General features: G+C 40.6%; 1 protein-coding gene across 7 annotated transcripts in view; it reads left to right on the top strand.

Annotated features, from left to right (window-relative positions):
- The window catches only part of lepr (leptin receptor), a 95457-nt gene that overhangs the window by 63030 nt on the left and 17360 nt on the right, over positions 1-15067 (top strand). For 6 of the 7 annotated variants that reach the window (XM_052012879.1, XM_052012877.1, XM_052012881.1 and 3 more), the window contains exons 12-15: positions 4430-4583; positions 6021-6103; positions 9751-9967; positions 10159-10350. In XM_052012879.1, the coding sequence (XP_051868839.1) occupies positions 4430-4583; positions 6021-6103; positions 9751-9967; positions 10159-10350 (646 nt within the window). The remainder of the gene's footprint in view (positions 1-4429; positions 4584-6020; positions 6104-9750; positions 9968-10158; positions 10351-15067) is intronic. The other variant, XM_052012882.1, reaches the window with a different exon arrangement.

The following is a 15067-nucleotide window of genomic DNA, read 5'->3' as shown; positions in this document are numbered from 1 at the left end:
CTACAGAAAGTACAACATTTGCTGCTTAATTAGCTTCCTCCCAATAATGTGACAGTAGGAACTGTCATTAATGCCTTGTGCTCATCAATAACGTTTGTTGATGTTCATTTTAGCTTCTTCCAGAACCACTTGGATCCAGAATGCATCATTGTTTTTATCTAGGTATAGATCCAGGAGATGAAAGTAGTTGCCACTGAAAGGAGGAACCTTTGCTCCAGTTTGGCACTAGGCTTGGGGCATAGAATATAACCGTCTGGAAATCATGTTGCAGTTGTATAAAACTTTGGTTAGGCCGCACTTTTGTGGTCAGCCCATTACAGGAAGGATGTGGAGGTTTTGGAGAGGATGCAGAAGAGATTTACCAGGATGCTTCCTGGATTAGTGAGTATTAGCTACAAGGAGAATTAGGACAAACTTGAGTTTTTTTTCTCCAGAATGTCGGAGGCTGAGGGGACACCTGAAAGAAGTTTATAAAATTATGAAAGGCACAGATAGGGTATGCAGCCAAAGTTTTTTCCCCAGGGTAGAAATGTGAAATAATAAAGGGCATAGCTTTCAGGTGAGAGGGGGAAAATTTAAAGGGATGTGCAGGGCAAGATTTTTTTTACACAGAGTTGTAGGTGCCTGGAATGCATTGCCATGGGTGGTGGTGAAAGCAGAAAAGATAGTAGCGTTCAAGAGTCACATGAATATGCAGGGAATGGATGGATATGGATCATGTGCAGGCAAAGGGATTGGTTTAATTTGGCATCATGCTCAGCACAGATGTTATGGGCTGAAGGGCCTGTTCCAGTGCTATGCCACTCTATGCTCCATGTTCTAAGCAACCCTAGGGAAATTACAGTTAATCAGGATCCAGAACAAAACTGCTCAGTAGGTAAAAAATATATATAATGCAAAGGAAGGTGATATAACTGTTGGAGGCAGACCCAAGTGTTGTTACAAATGATTTGATAGGGTTAAAACAGCATCTACTCAATCAGTATTGGCCCTCCCACCAACTTAAGAGTGACAATTACTCCATGGCAATTTAGTTAATTTCATTCATAAATTTTCTCATGATATAACAATTCATGGCATTACAGAGTAGTAGCTGGATGTCATCCAGGTTTAGGCTGCATGACAGGCAGTTGAGTCAGGGAACGACAGGCCGGTGAGTCTGACATCAGTGGTGAGTAAGTTACTGGAGGTGATTCTGAGGGACAGGGTCTATCAACATTTGGATAGGCAGAGCTAATTAGGGACAGTCAGCATAGCTTTGTGCATGGGAAATCATGTTTGACAATTGAAGAGTTTTTCGAAGAGGTATCGAAGAGAGTAGATGAGGGTAGGGCACTGGACGGTTGAAGGTTGTTTCTCAGTCTGGAGACCTGTGACTAGCTGTGTGCCACTGGGGTCGGTGCTGGGGCCTCTGTTGTTTGTTTTTTATATAAGCAATTTGGATGTGACTGTACAAGGCCTTGTTAGTATGTTTGTGAATGATACTAAAATAGGTGGTATCGTAGACAGTGAAGGTGGTTATCAAAAATTACAGGGAGATCTTATTCAGCTAGGTAAGTGTGCTGAAGATTGGCAGATGGCTTTCAATTCGGGTAAGTGTGAAGTGTTGCATTTTGGGAAGTGAAAACCAGGCTAGGACTTGTACAGTGACTGGTTGGGTGCTCAGGAGTGTTGTGGAACAGAGGCACCTAGGAGTTCAGGTACATACTTCGCCGAAAGTGGTGACACAGGTAGACAGGGTGGTGAAGAAGACGTTTGACATGCTAGCCTTCAGTCAGGGCATTGAGTAAAGGAGTTGGGATGTTATGTTGCAGATGGACAAGACATTGGTGAGATCTCACTTGGAGCATTGTGTAAAGTTTTGGTCACCCTGTTATAGGAAAGACTTCATTAAACCGGAAAGAGTGTAGAGAAGATTTATAAGGCCGTTGCCAGAACTCAAGGGCCTGAGTTATAGGGAGAGGTTGGGCAGGCTAGGACTTTTTTCATTGTAATGTAAGAGATTGAGGGGTGACCTTATAGAGGTGTATAAAACCATGAAGGGTATGGATAGGGTGAATGCACTCAGTCTTTTTCCCAGAGAAGAGGAACTAAAAACTAGAGGGCATAAGTTTAAGGTGAGAGGTGAAAGATTTAAAAGGGAACTAAGGGGCAGCTTCTTCATGTGTATGAAGTGGTGAGTATATGGAATGAGCTGCCAGAGGAAATGGTTGAGGCAGGTACAATAACAACATTTAAAAGACATTTGGAAAAGTAAATGGATAGGACGGGTTTAGAGGGATATGGGCCAAACGTGGGCAACTGGGACTTGCTTGATGGGCACCACAGTTGGCATGGGTGAATTGTATCAAACTGCTTGTTTCAATAGAGCATTGCTCTCTGACTCTGACATCCAGCAGGTGATGTTCACAAATATTGGCTGGTGACAGTCTCCAACCAGAAATGACTCTATCTCTTCTCCCTTGAATTTCATCATTATACCATCAGTCCTCAGATCAACACTGCAGAGAGACATTCCTGAGGAGAAGGGCCTGAACCAACTATATAAGCAGCTTCTCGGTCAACAGTTCAAGCTAAGAATGCGGTAGAAGTTCCACAACTTGCCTGAATAAGTGCAACTGTAGCGATGTACATACAGCTCCCTGACTCCATATTCACATCCTCAAACTCTGGTGCATTGTGACTGTAATATGTACATGTATATGATGTGTGGAAGCAAAACTATTTCACCTCCCTGCTCTGTTATTGTGCCAACAAGAGCAGCAAATTCATCAGAACAACATCATCTCCAAGTTTTCTCCAGGTCGTATACTACCCCAGTCTGTAAACCAGTTGCTGGTCTTCTGGATAGAAATTCAGGATTTCTGTTTGTTCCATTAGGCTTGTAAGTCTTCAAATTTTAGACCAGTTTACCACCTAGAAATACATTGAAACATTGCAGTTGTCAATAAGTCTAATGTTGACAACCTTTTTAAAAATTGTTGTAATTTCCTTGCTAGCTGATTTATGGAGGGTATTGGATAGCTTTCCATCAGTGATATGGAAGTTAATGGTTGAGTGGGAGTGAGTACAACAAAATAATCTCATTGAAGAGCTCATAAGATGATATAAACTGAAATAGCAAAGCTTAAGTGGTTTATTTTTATCTGAATTTTTGTGATACAACTACTTCCATTGCAGTTATTACTACCCACATATGTTTCATAAGATTAGCAATGAAACTATTTTACTAAAGCTGCCCCCTGTCTGGAGTGCAAAAGGTACTGGTCTGGAAATTTGTTTTTGTCTATTTTTACCAGCAGTATAGGATTGGGATGGGGTGGCAGAAAATGGTAATATTCTGCATATATGTTAGTTCAGAAAGAGCAGGCGTTCCACATTCCAGTTTTAAAAGCTTATTGGTTACAGCTAGCAGGTCTCCCAGAGGGCTGCCCTTAAGACAGTGTACTGTTCCTGAGTGTAGCTAGCACCAATTGACCAAAGGGGAATCCAATTTTGCAATAGGGCATTCTGCCCCTTGTTTGTAAATCCAAAGGAACTAGTGGCATGGGATCTGCATTAGTTTTTAATCTTCTGAGTCTCTTTTTTTCCCTTTTTAGATGAGACATTGTGACAGATAGTGGGGATGGGAGCAAGTTGTGGTGGCTGCAGAGTGGAGAACACATCCAGCCAAGGATGGAGAAAATAAGGAAGAGTGGGAGGGGCAAGAACATGGTGCTTGGATTGAAGGCAATAGAAGGAAGTCAGGAGTTGGGTGGATACAGTAAGGACCCGGGTTTAATGCTTGAAGCCAGTCGATCACTGCCATGTTTTTGGCTGGTAGGTGGGGATGAGACTGGATCTTGATTGGTGTGATCTGCAGTGACAAATTCAAAACGTGTGGTAAGGATGTGGACAGTGAAGATCAGAAATACAAGGAAATGCCTGAGTTGGCTTTCATCTGAAGAAATGTTGTTGTGTATGGAAGGACTAAGGCCATCTTGTTAAGAATTTAAAATTAACATATGATCTGCTTCCACAGTGACCTTCCCTTCATTATATAATCAGATGTGAGGTTTTGTGGTCCAATGGCCTTTGCTGTATCCTGTGTTCACATCTGTTTCTTGATATCAAGTAGAATGAATTGAATTGGTTGGAGACTGGCGTCTGTGATGGTGAAGATCTGTGATCTTGAGAGGACGACGGAATGGGTCATCCACTCAGCACTTCTGGCTGAACGTGGTTGTGAATGCTTCAGACTTGCCGTTAGCTGGGCAGGCCGGGCCCTGTCATCACTGACGATGGGATGTTCTGGGAGCCACCACCTCATGATAACCGTCTGCTAGGAACATTATGCACCTCTTTTTTTCATATTGTTCAGTAGAGCAAAAGATGAAATATATTTTCTGACTGTTTCTGCAATTGTCAATATTAATGTTTCTCTTTGCAGACTTTATTTGCTGTCAATGAAACATTTGTCATCACTGAAGTAGCTGATCCTTGTGCGATGTATGTCGCCCGAGTACGCTGTATGAGATTTGAAGGGCCTGGATACCAGAGCGAATGGAGCAGTTTAGTGAATACAAATCTTGCAGACATCCAGGGTAATTTTTTAGTCTGGCTTTAGACAGAAACCAATAAAGTTCCTCATAATTCTGTGAAAAATAGATGAAGATCATAAGGTTATATTTGGTGCATCAGAGTCATTGAACTTCAAAAGGATGTTTTTACAGTGTTGTAAAACAAGAAATGTTTGGTTTAATTATACATTTTCTTACTTCCACTTTTGTTTCCTCCTTCATTTATGCTCTCCCCTGTCTATTTGGCACTTGCACCTCATTCATGGGTACAATTATGGGTCTGTTAACTGTACAGATCAGTAACAGAAAACTCTGGTTTTACTGGTTTTTATTGCTGATCACAACCCCAAATGCTTTAGTAGAAGGACCCTTTCCCAATTTTTGTGCCTAGTTTCCCAATTTGCATCACATTTCCCACCTTTCCCAATTAGCATCAGAAAGTCCTAATAAAGAATAGCTGGCAATCCTCTTTGAAGGGTAACATGCAGATATTCACATTTGAGAAGGGTTAGAACGTGTTTGTGATGTAAGAACTATAAGGTACGCACATTTTGTTTTTGAACATTTGGTACAAATTTTCTTTCTGTGACTACTGTTATTTATGGGGGTTGGGGGGGGCGGGAAGAAAACTTACTGTCATCCTATTAGAAATGATTCAATGTGTAGAACAAAAGTAATGATTAATGACTTCAATTTTTTTTTCAAATAGTTTATCAAAGTGAGTCACTTTACAAAGTAGTCTTTAATGCCTTGCCACAATCAGCAGTTACAAACCACTCCTGATTGTAAGGTGGGAAATTCTTGGGCAGCAGGGACTTAGGAGTTAGTTCTCATGTGCACCCAATGCCAATATCAGAGTTTTCTCCATTTCTAGCAGACGAAAGCAGACTAAAGCAACTGCTGTTAGCCCCAAACCTCAAATGTACCGGGGACTTTTGCATGGGAATGAGTTATTGCTGAAACATTTAGTGCTGTGGTAGGAATCTTGAGTCTGCACCCAATATGTAATGAATTTGACATAATAACGGTAATGAGTGTCATAAAATGGAATTATTTTTTCAGGTTGAGACATTAGCATTAACCCCTTAAACCCAAAGAAGTTTTTTTGTTAAATTGTCCATGATTCATATTGTGCCACAGCAATCCTGTGGAATAGGTAATAAAAAGGCCTGATGTCTGTGAACTCTGGTGTACATGCCACTAAACATTTGGGTTTTGGGCATAATTACAAACTTGCACTCTGTGAATGTGTTACTGCAACAATGCTCCTGAAGTATTAATCTACCTTCCTCTTCTGTGCTGCAGATGCAGACTAATTAGTGTTTCTGTGTTTATTAGACTTGTTACTTTCCTTTTTTAAACTTCTGTATTTCAATCAGTTGGATAATATCATATTTTGAGAATTACTCCTATTGTTCTGCATTAAAATGATAAATGCTATTTTAACATTTTCTTCTGTAGCACCAACCACAGGGCCTGACTTCTGGCGATTTATTGACAGCGATCCTTTGACCAAACAGTCAAATATCACTCTGATATGGAAGGTAATAACATTTACTCTTTAAGACAACGTGTTTTTTTGATGAACCAGTACTTGCTGATGGTGCAGTGAGGTGGAACAGCAGCAGGTGGTGCCATGGTCAGTTAATTCAGTTCATCCCATCTCACTAAACTACTTATCTCAATCTATCTTTTGGGAAGTCGTTAAGTGTGCTTCAGGCATCTTGGATAAAATGGATAAACTGGCCTGGGTCGTTGCTGTGTACGTTATGAGGCACCTGACACTTCTCAAGTTCTTTTCTTCGTGTGTCCTGGACCTTGCTTAAATATGCACTTTTGACTTAGAGAGATGGAAAAGAACAGGCAACAAAGTGGAAACATCTGTTGTGAACATGCATTAAAACCAACATTATGCATACTTGTATGCCGAATTTACTATTTTTTAAAAAAGAGCTGGCAGGAGATGGGTGGATCTAGGTGAGGCCTGCTAAGTTCCTCTAGCACTTTGTGTGTTGCTCCAGATTCCAGCATCTGCAGTCTCCTGTGTTTCCAGTATACTGATGTCCAGTATACAGTGCACTTCCTGTCACCAACTGGGGGAGGAATTCCCAGGCACATGTGTTTTGTGTTTTTTTTTGCTTACACGCTTCGGAAAATTGTCAGACGTCTATATCTCGCTCACTCACATTTAAATGGCTGAACGTTTGGAGTTTCCCCAGTTGGATGTTGTAATTTTGGAAGACTTTTGGAAAACCCATTTTAGGAAGTAACCAACATTTCCATCCAACTTCTTCCAATGTTGCCAATCAAGAGAATTTTCAGGAAGTTCCTGGTGCCTATCTGTTAAATCCAGAAACCACATTTGTTGTGATAAGAGAAAAAAATAGAAAATCTAGACGTACAGTCTTTGCTCAGTTAGTAGGAATTGGGCATTTAGTGTGAGTAGCTTTTAAAATGAGTTGATTATCACATAGTCTTTGGTTGAGAAAGTTGACTCTGTGATCCTGGCAAAAATGGAGCTATGATAATTGACAAAAGCCTGTTAGATGTGTTGGGTGCTGTGGGAGCAGGTACAGTTAGTAGATCTGCTGCTTCACACATCTGGAGACCTGTGTTCGATACTGAGCTTGGCTGAGGATTTCCCACAGGCCTCCAATCTCCTCGCATGTCCCTACAGGTATGCAGGTAGGTTAATTGGCTATGGTAATTACCCCAAGTGTAGGTGGCAGGAGAATCAGTGGGGAGTTGATGAGAATGTGAGAGAGAATAAATTATAGAGAATTAAATAGGGAGATGGCACTGATGGGAGTGCCCTGAGAATTGGTATAGTCTCGATAGGCCGAATGTTGGAAGGAAATATGGAATAGATACATTCTTTTGATCCATTGTCTTTCTCAGGTTAGCTTGTGGTGGCATTCGGGTAGTACTGTGGAAGGCTTCAAGGTGTAAAATTAACAGTTCAGTCTCTTGAAATACAAATTAACATGACATGACCAAATGCAGTTGAGAAAAGGTAAATGAGAGCATTATTTGCATGTTTGACAGGGACTAGGTAATTGTTCTTGCTGTTGATAAATCTTTAAATAGATTCACACCATAGAAAGAGTTTGACAAGGGAGTGTAAATACATCTTGGAATGAAATGCTGCAATTCAAATTAATTTTAACTTGGAACACACACACACACACACACACACACACACACACACACACACACGAATTGATGCATGCTTGAGATATGAAACAAAAGTAAGAAATATAGGTAAATGACACTGAAGGAGCTCAAGCAGAAAGGTAGAAACTACAAGTAACACCAACTACAAACTTCTGTTTATGTAGCACTTTTACCATAGCAAAGTAATTCCATTTTACAGGACTATGATCAAACAAAATCTGATAATGAACCATATAAGGAACATTAGAGCAGTTGACCAAAATGTTGGTCAAAGAAGTTGGTTTTGAGGAGCTGCTTAAAGAAAAAGAGGATTAGAGAAGTTAGTATCTTGCCTCCTGAAGCTAAGGCTGCCAGTGGTGGAGTGAATATATTCTAGGATGGGCAAGGAGCTAGAATTGGAGGAGCCAGGATATCCTCGAGAGTTGTGATGGTGACCAACTGACTTCTTTCATTGCAAGAATTGAATAAGAACTGTCTTTCTTTTGAACAAGGATGCATTCCTGAATTCAAAAGTAAGAAATGTGCAATCACTTTGATGGGATTATACTGTAGACCCCCCAGTAGCAGATTAGGGAAAGGTGCAAAAACAACAGGGTTGTCAGAGTAGGTGACTTCAACTTCCCCAATACAACTTGGGATCTCCTTAATGCAGGAGGGTTAGATGGGGTGGAATTTGTTGGGGGCGTCCAGGAGAGTTTCCTCAAACAGTATATGGATTATCCAACTAGAGCAGGGGCTGTACTGGACCTTGTATTGGGAAATGAGCCTGGCCAGGTGAAATGGCAGATGGAGTTTAGTCCAGGCAAGTGTGAGATGTTGCACTTTGGGAGATCAAATGTAAAGGGCAAGAACATAGTTAACAGCAGGACCCCTTACAGTGTTGATGTACAGAGGGATCTTGGGGTCCCGTCCATAGCTCCCTGAAAGTGGCTGCACAAATTGACAGGGTGGTAAAGAAGGTGTATGGCCTGCTTGCCTTTATTAGTCAAGTCATTGAGTTCAGGAGTCAGGAAGTTATGTTGCAGCTCTATATTGCAGCTCTGGTTAGGCCGCATCTGGAGTATTGCATTCAATTCTGGTTGAACCATTATAGGAAGCATGTGGAGGCTATGGAGAGGGTGCAGAAGAGGTTTAACACAATGCTGCCCTGATTAGTGGGCATGAGGAGAGGTTGGACAAACTTGGGTTATTTTCTCTGGAGCAGTGGAGGCTGAGGGGAGACATGATAGAAGCTTATAAAATTATGAGAGGCATAGAATCAGATTATCACTGACTTGTATGTCATGAAATTTGTCATTTTGCAGCAGCAGTACAGTGCAAAGATATAAAATTACTATAAGTTACAAAAATAAATAAATAGTGCAAAAATAAGGAATAACGAGGTAGTGTTCATGGGTTTCATGGACCATTCAAAAATCTGATGGCAGAGGGGAAGAAGCTGTTCCTGAATCATTGGGTGTGAGTCTTCAGGGTCCCGTACCTTTTCCCCAGTGGTAGTAACGAAATAGATAAAGTAGGTAGCTGGTATGTTTTTTCCAGGAGTTAAATGTCTAGTGGGCATGCATTTAAATTAAGGGGGGAGCTTTTTTTTTTACACAGAGAGAGTTATGGATGCCTGGAATACGCTGCGGGGTTGGTGGTGGAGGCAGATATGATAGGGGTGTTTAAGAGGCTCATAAATAGGCACGTGAATATGCAGAGAATGAAGGGGTATGGACCATGTGCAGGCAGAATGGATCAGGTGTCATTAGCTTAATCAGTTCAGCACAACACCATGGGCTGAAAGGCTTGTTCCTGTGCTGTACTGTTCTACGTTCTAACTTGTCACAGCTAGGTAAATAGTGATGCTTTGTGAAATGTGGATTTGATTAATTTCCATGAATGAACCATCTTGTTAGCTTTAAGTGGTGTTCTAGCCAACTTAATTGGTATTGTGTTTACAAATAAAATGAATAGAAAATGAATCTGAAGTCATTATGACAACAAAATGAGAGTTTTTGTTTTGCTTTCAATACAGCCTCTGACAAAAGGTGAAGCCTTGTGCAGCGTGAAGGGTTTTACATTGAAATATCAATCAAAAGAAAACATTACCTGGCTGGAACATGTTGGAGATGTTACAAGTTACAGCTTTCCTCTGACTAATGAAATTAAAAGTGTCTCTGTGATTGCTTTCAATTCTATTGGTTCTTCTAGAAGGAATTTTAAACTAATCCTGTCAAAGGACAGCAGCAAAGGTTGGTTTAATATACTGCATTTCACTGTGCTTATTGGTTTTGTTTGCAGAGCACAACAGGTAATCTGTGCAAAATTAGACTACAAGAAAGTTATGAATGGATTTGTTAATCTGAATGATCAATTGAGTTATGAAAGCTTTGTATTCGTTGACATTATCATATGTAATTTAAAACACTTCTTTTTATCACAGCAGAGCCTGTTCTTCATTCTCTTCAAGCCTCCGTAATAAACAGCAGTTGTGTCGTTGTTTCTTGGAGAGTGCTTCCTCTTAATTGCCAGCCAACATCTTTTGTGATAGAATGGAAAAGCCTGACAAATAGTGATGCAGAGAATTTGAAGTGGATGAGGGCTTCTGAAAACATCACGTGTGTCTACATTCATGGTAGGTTTAGTTTTGTAATTCTGTAATTATTCTGTTGCAAGGCTTCCAAACATGTGCCTTGTCAAAGGGGTGGGGCCCTTTCCACGGGGTATAGATAACTGAATCATTTTCACTGTAAAGCACCTTGGAATTTTAATTACAATGAAGGTACCATATGAATGTCAGGTATTGTTGCTAAGGAATTAGTCTTTTCTGTACTGCTCGTGGTAATGGAATGGTCACAAGTTTAGCCAGTGTTTTCTACTTGAAGGACAGTTAGTCCTAATGCTGAATACAATTGTAGGCCATCCCCAGGTTACGAACCAGTTCCATTATTACAGATGTCTATAAGTTGAAAAATACATAAAAAATCTCTCAATACATTAACTATACCTCCACGGTATTGTTTGTAAAGAGTGGTGTTAATGAGGGCCAATTAACATGAAGATTCATTGTCTTCCCCTGCCTAGTTACAATGGTACAGAATCAGGATGTCCCAAACTCAATGGCTGGTTTGCATGGGCTTGAAGTATCAGTGGATGTTAATTGTTTAATAAAGTATCGTTGCACGAGTATCAATAGAAGTGATTGTTTGTCAGCTTCCAAAGCCAACTTTCTTAAGTAGCCTCCCGCAGTGAAACTGCCAGCCTGTACTCTCAAGAGATGATGGTGTATGGTTACTATGGAGAGGTTACATGTAAGCAGCCTTTTTTCCAGGACTGGGTCTCATTTGAATTTAATAACATCTATGGGAGCTCATTTGTATGTATGGGTTTTCATTAGTTGGGCGTTTGTAACGTGGGGAGGGCCTGTAATGCAAATTTGCTTCATGCTGTTGTGGTCTGGGGAACACTTGTAGTTTATAGAATCCATTGAAGCTTCTAACACAGGAGCAAGCTAGTTGGCCCGTGAGTTCCAAACCAGCCAAAAACAAGGAGCTGTTTGGAGTAATTTCCCTTCTCGGCTCTTGATTTGTAGCCTTGCACCTCCAGTATTTTGAGTGCCCACCCAAATACATTTTGGATGCACTGACGGCTTCCTGCCTCTATCTCCCTTTTCAGCAGGAACTTCCAGACCTTCATTGTTTTCTGGGCAAACAATGTTTCCTTGGCCCTCCTCTAATCCTTCCCTCACACAGGTTTGTGCTGAGGTCTGACCACAAGTTTTGCCTCAAAAGTGAGGGATGCAGGAATTTTGGATCTGGGGCAGAGCTTTACATCCATGGATGAGAAATTGAGTTTGGGAGAGGATAATAAGAATGATGAGAAAGTAAGAGCTCGTCAAATCAATGAGTGAGAACTTGAGTGAAGAGATGGAGAGTTATGGATGAAGGTTTATCTGAGATTAAGTGAAGGCAGGATGACAGTGTAATCAGTGGATGGATCTAGGAAAGATTAAGACTAGTTTCAAATCATTAACGAGTCATTTTACAAAAGCTGAGGCAACAGATACAGGAGAGTGACTTGATAAGGAAGAAACTTGCTGCATGAAAGAGCATTACTTGTTGCAGCTAACAATAAAGTTGTAAAGGAAAGATGGGGGGGGGGGGAGGATGTTCATTTAAAAGAATTGGGCAACAGAAAAGTTGGAAGAAAGGTCGTTAGAATTTGATGTTAAAGGCCACATAGCTGCATGGTGGTTTTGGCAGAAATCACAACTGGGCAGGAGACTTAATTAAAAAGGAATTGTTGTCAGATGCTGACATATCGGTGGAACCATCCATGGTGAGCATCAAGCACTTTGATTAAAAATGTAGGAACAAGTGATGGGGGTGATGGGGGGAGGGAGGTAATTGTTGATCTTCTGGAAGAGTGAAATGGCAGTGTTTTGGTTTTGTGCAAACCAAAGACATGTAGGCTTATTTAAAAGTTTTAAGAGTGACAAAATATTATTCCACTGCAAACAGTAAAGTGGATGATAGGCGATTTATTTTCCTTGTTTAACACTGAGCATTATCCGTCATTATATTAGTGATTCAAAATGAACCGAAAAGGCTAAGTATATGCAGTTTTCCTCTGTGTGTGTGTGTGTGTGTGTGTGTGTCTGTGTGTGTCTGTGTGTGTGTGTCTGTGTGTGTCACCTTGGCTGAAGCTGAACCTCCCAAATTAGGCAACTGAAGAGCAACCATTTATAAATGAGAAGCAGAAGATGATAAAGCTGTCCTCAGTGAGGTTTTATGTTATATAACACCAGGAACCCAACTGGTTCACAAAATGACAATACAAACAAATTTAAAGTCATTGTATGCAAGAAGCCTTCTGTGCTATAGGCAACAAATGTCTGTGGATCCAAAGCTGTGATCACAGAGCTCAATCCTTCTGGACATCTTTACTACATGCATTAGTTTTTTTCTCTACCTTGGGTCAGGCACATTTATCGTAGGAGGCAAAAGAAATTCAGACCCTCACAGTTCACTGATGAGTTTCTTGTTTATTAAAACTGTGCATTACCTGAATGCAACGCCTCAGTCTTGATGTCAATATTTTGGTGAAAGCAACAAACGTGGAGAAAAGAGAAGAAGGGAGACAGAACTGAGGAGTAAGGGTTAATAGATTGTCTCAGTGTCACAATTGGCATGTTGTATTTTGTGTTTTCTTTTGATTTAAGTCCACTAATATTAAGATCATCCATTCAGCTTGCTCTGCTGCCTTCCAGCCTTTCTCCTTGATAACTAAAACCAAACTGACCCGGCTTGATGCAGGGTTTTGACCCAAAATGTTAACGATTCTTTCCTCCCACAGATGCTGCTCGACCCACTGAGTTCCTCCAGCAGATTGTTTGTTGACCCTGGCCTGAATCCCCTATTGCTTTCTCGAATGTTATCATCTCTGTGAGACCTAGTTGCAATTGTTTTGACACAATTCCCACTAACATGTGAGGAGTTGACATTATCCTTGTAAATGGTTGCAGTTTCTCATGCACCTTTAACTGCAATTTCCTGCAGTCAGAGGCTTTGTAAAATCACTGTAACATTCACTGTAAAATCTGTACCCTTACCACTGATTAAATCCACCTAGAAATGAAAAGCTGGATTCATCCCTCTGCCTGAACTGCCTTGGGGGGGAGAGGGGGGAGAAATGGTGGTGTGCAACCTCATCATGCTATATGGCTGCATGCTATGCTTCTGATTATGCATCTTCTTGGCAGTCATAAATGCCATTACTTATCTCTTTGTAACGTGGCCCATCTTTAACTCTACTTCAACCCATCAGCTGCTGAAACCCTCAAAACAATATCTTTGTCATCACTCGATGTGATTATTCTCTTTGGTCCTGCTTGGCAGTTCTCCAATCTCCATAAACTTCGACTCATCCAAAACTATGCTGCATGTATCCTAACTTGCATTGTGCCAATCATTCATAATCTACATTGGCACCAGGTTCCTCAATGCCTCCAATTTAAAGTTCTGATCTTTCTTTACGTTTAAATCTTTTCTTGGCTTCCCTGTGTCTGTAACTGTTCTTCTAGCTCCAGTCCTTTGTCTTTCCCCACCCCATTTGTCCAGAATTATGCATTTTGCTTTTACATGAATGAGTTCCATGCTATGAATTTTTTCCATGAATGTGTCCACCTTCCTCTCCTCCTCTAGAATCTTTTAAAATTTTACCTGTGACCAAGCTTCAACAACTTTTCCTAAAGTTTCCTTCTGACTCTCAGTTAATTGTAGTCAAATTATGACTGTGAAAAGCCAGTGAAGATACTGTATAATCAGTAAATTGACATTGTTAGTCAGCTTCCCATTCCTTTATTTACCAGGCATAATCTAATCATTAAGTTTGTGATGAGAATTTGTAGGATTTCAACAACCTCAACAGAACAAAATTCAAGAACAGGCAAATGCAATTATCTAGATTTGTTAGTTTGTTTCAATTGGCAATACACGTCTGTGAATCAGAAGTTGTAGGATTATTCTCAACCCTAAGACCTGGCTGAAAGCTCTCTTCAAGGTGGCATCTTGTAATGGAGATGACTTGGGCAGATGTAAAGAGATGAACTTTGCTAGTGGTTTAAAATGAAATTAATGGAAAAAGAATACTGGCTAACATGTAAGACAAGCTGCGGAGTTGTTACCACCCGTTTTAGACTACTGCTGAGATCTAGTTTCACTTCCTAAAAAGACTCTTGGCACTATTTGAAGAAGAGCAAGGGGTTCTTTCATAGTTACCCCATGGTTAAGCCAAACTGAAATCAATTGATGTTTCTTGGAGTTTGTTGCTATGGACTTTAGCTGTCCTACTTGTACACTTAAGTGGGAAAAAATAAATTGGCTGTGAAGAGCTGCTGAGAAGGTAAAAGGCTCCTTCTAAATATGAAGTCTTTCTTTTGTATGATGTACATTCTTGGCAGTTTATGTTCAAATTGATGACAGCATCTGTACCTTTGTGTTACCCTCAATCTTATTCCCAACCTAACATTGATGCGGTTGTTATTTCCAATTACTTTAGCACTTGAGTGGAGCTTACTTTACGTTCTGGGATTGTACTTTATGTAAAAAATACCATTGATGTAATTTTAGAAACTGCCACACAACGCCCAGGAGTGACTATCTCCAACAAACAGAAACTTCATAACCTTACCATGACATTGAATGACATTGCCCTCATTGAATTTCCTCTCATCGAATTCCTGGGGATCACTATTGGCCAGAAATGTAACTGGGCCGGGCACACACACCATTAAATCCAAGAGCAAGTCAAAGGCTAAGCATTCTGTAGCAAGTGAGTTGCTTCTCGTCCCC

The sequence above is a fragment of the Pristis pectinata genome, chromosome 3 (assembly GCF_009764475.1).
Source record: "Pristis pectinata isolate sPriPec2 chromosome 3, sPriPec2.1.pri, whole genome shotgun sequence".
In the NCBI taxonomy this organism is placed as follows: domain Eukaryota; kingdom Metazoa; phylum Chordata; class Chondrichthyes; order Rhinopristiformes; family Pristidae; genus Pristis; species Pristis pectinata.
This window is presented reverse-complemented; position numbering and strand designations above follow the sequence as displayed.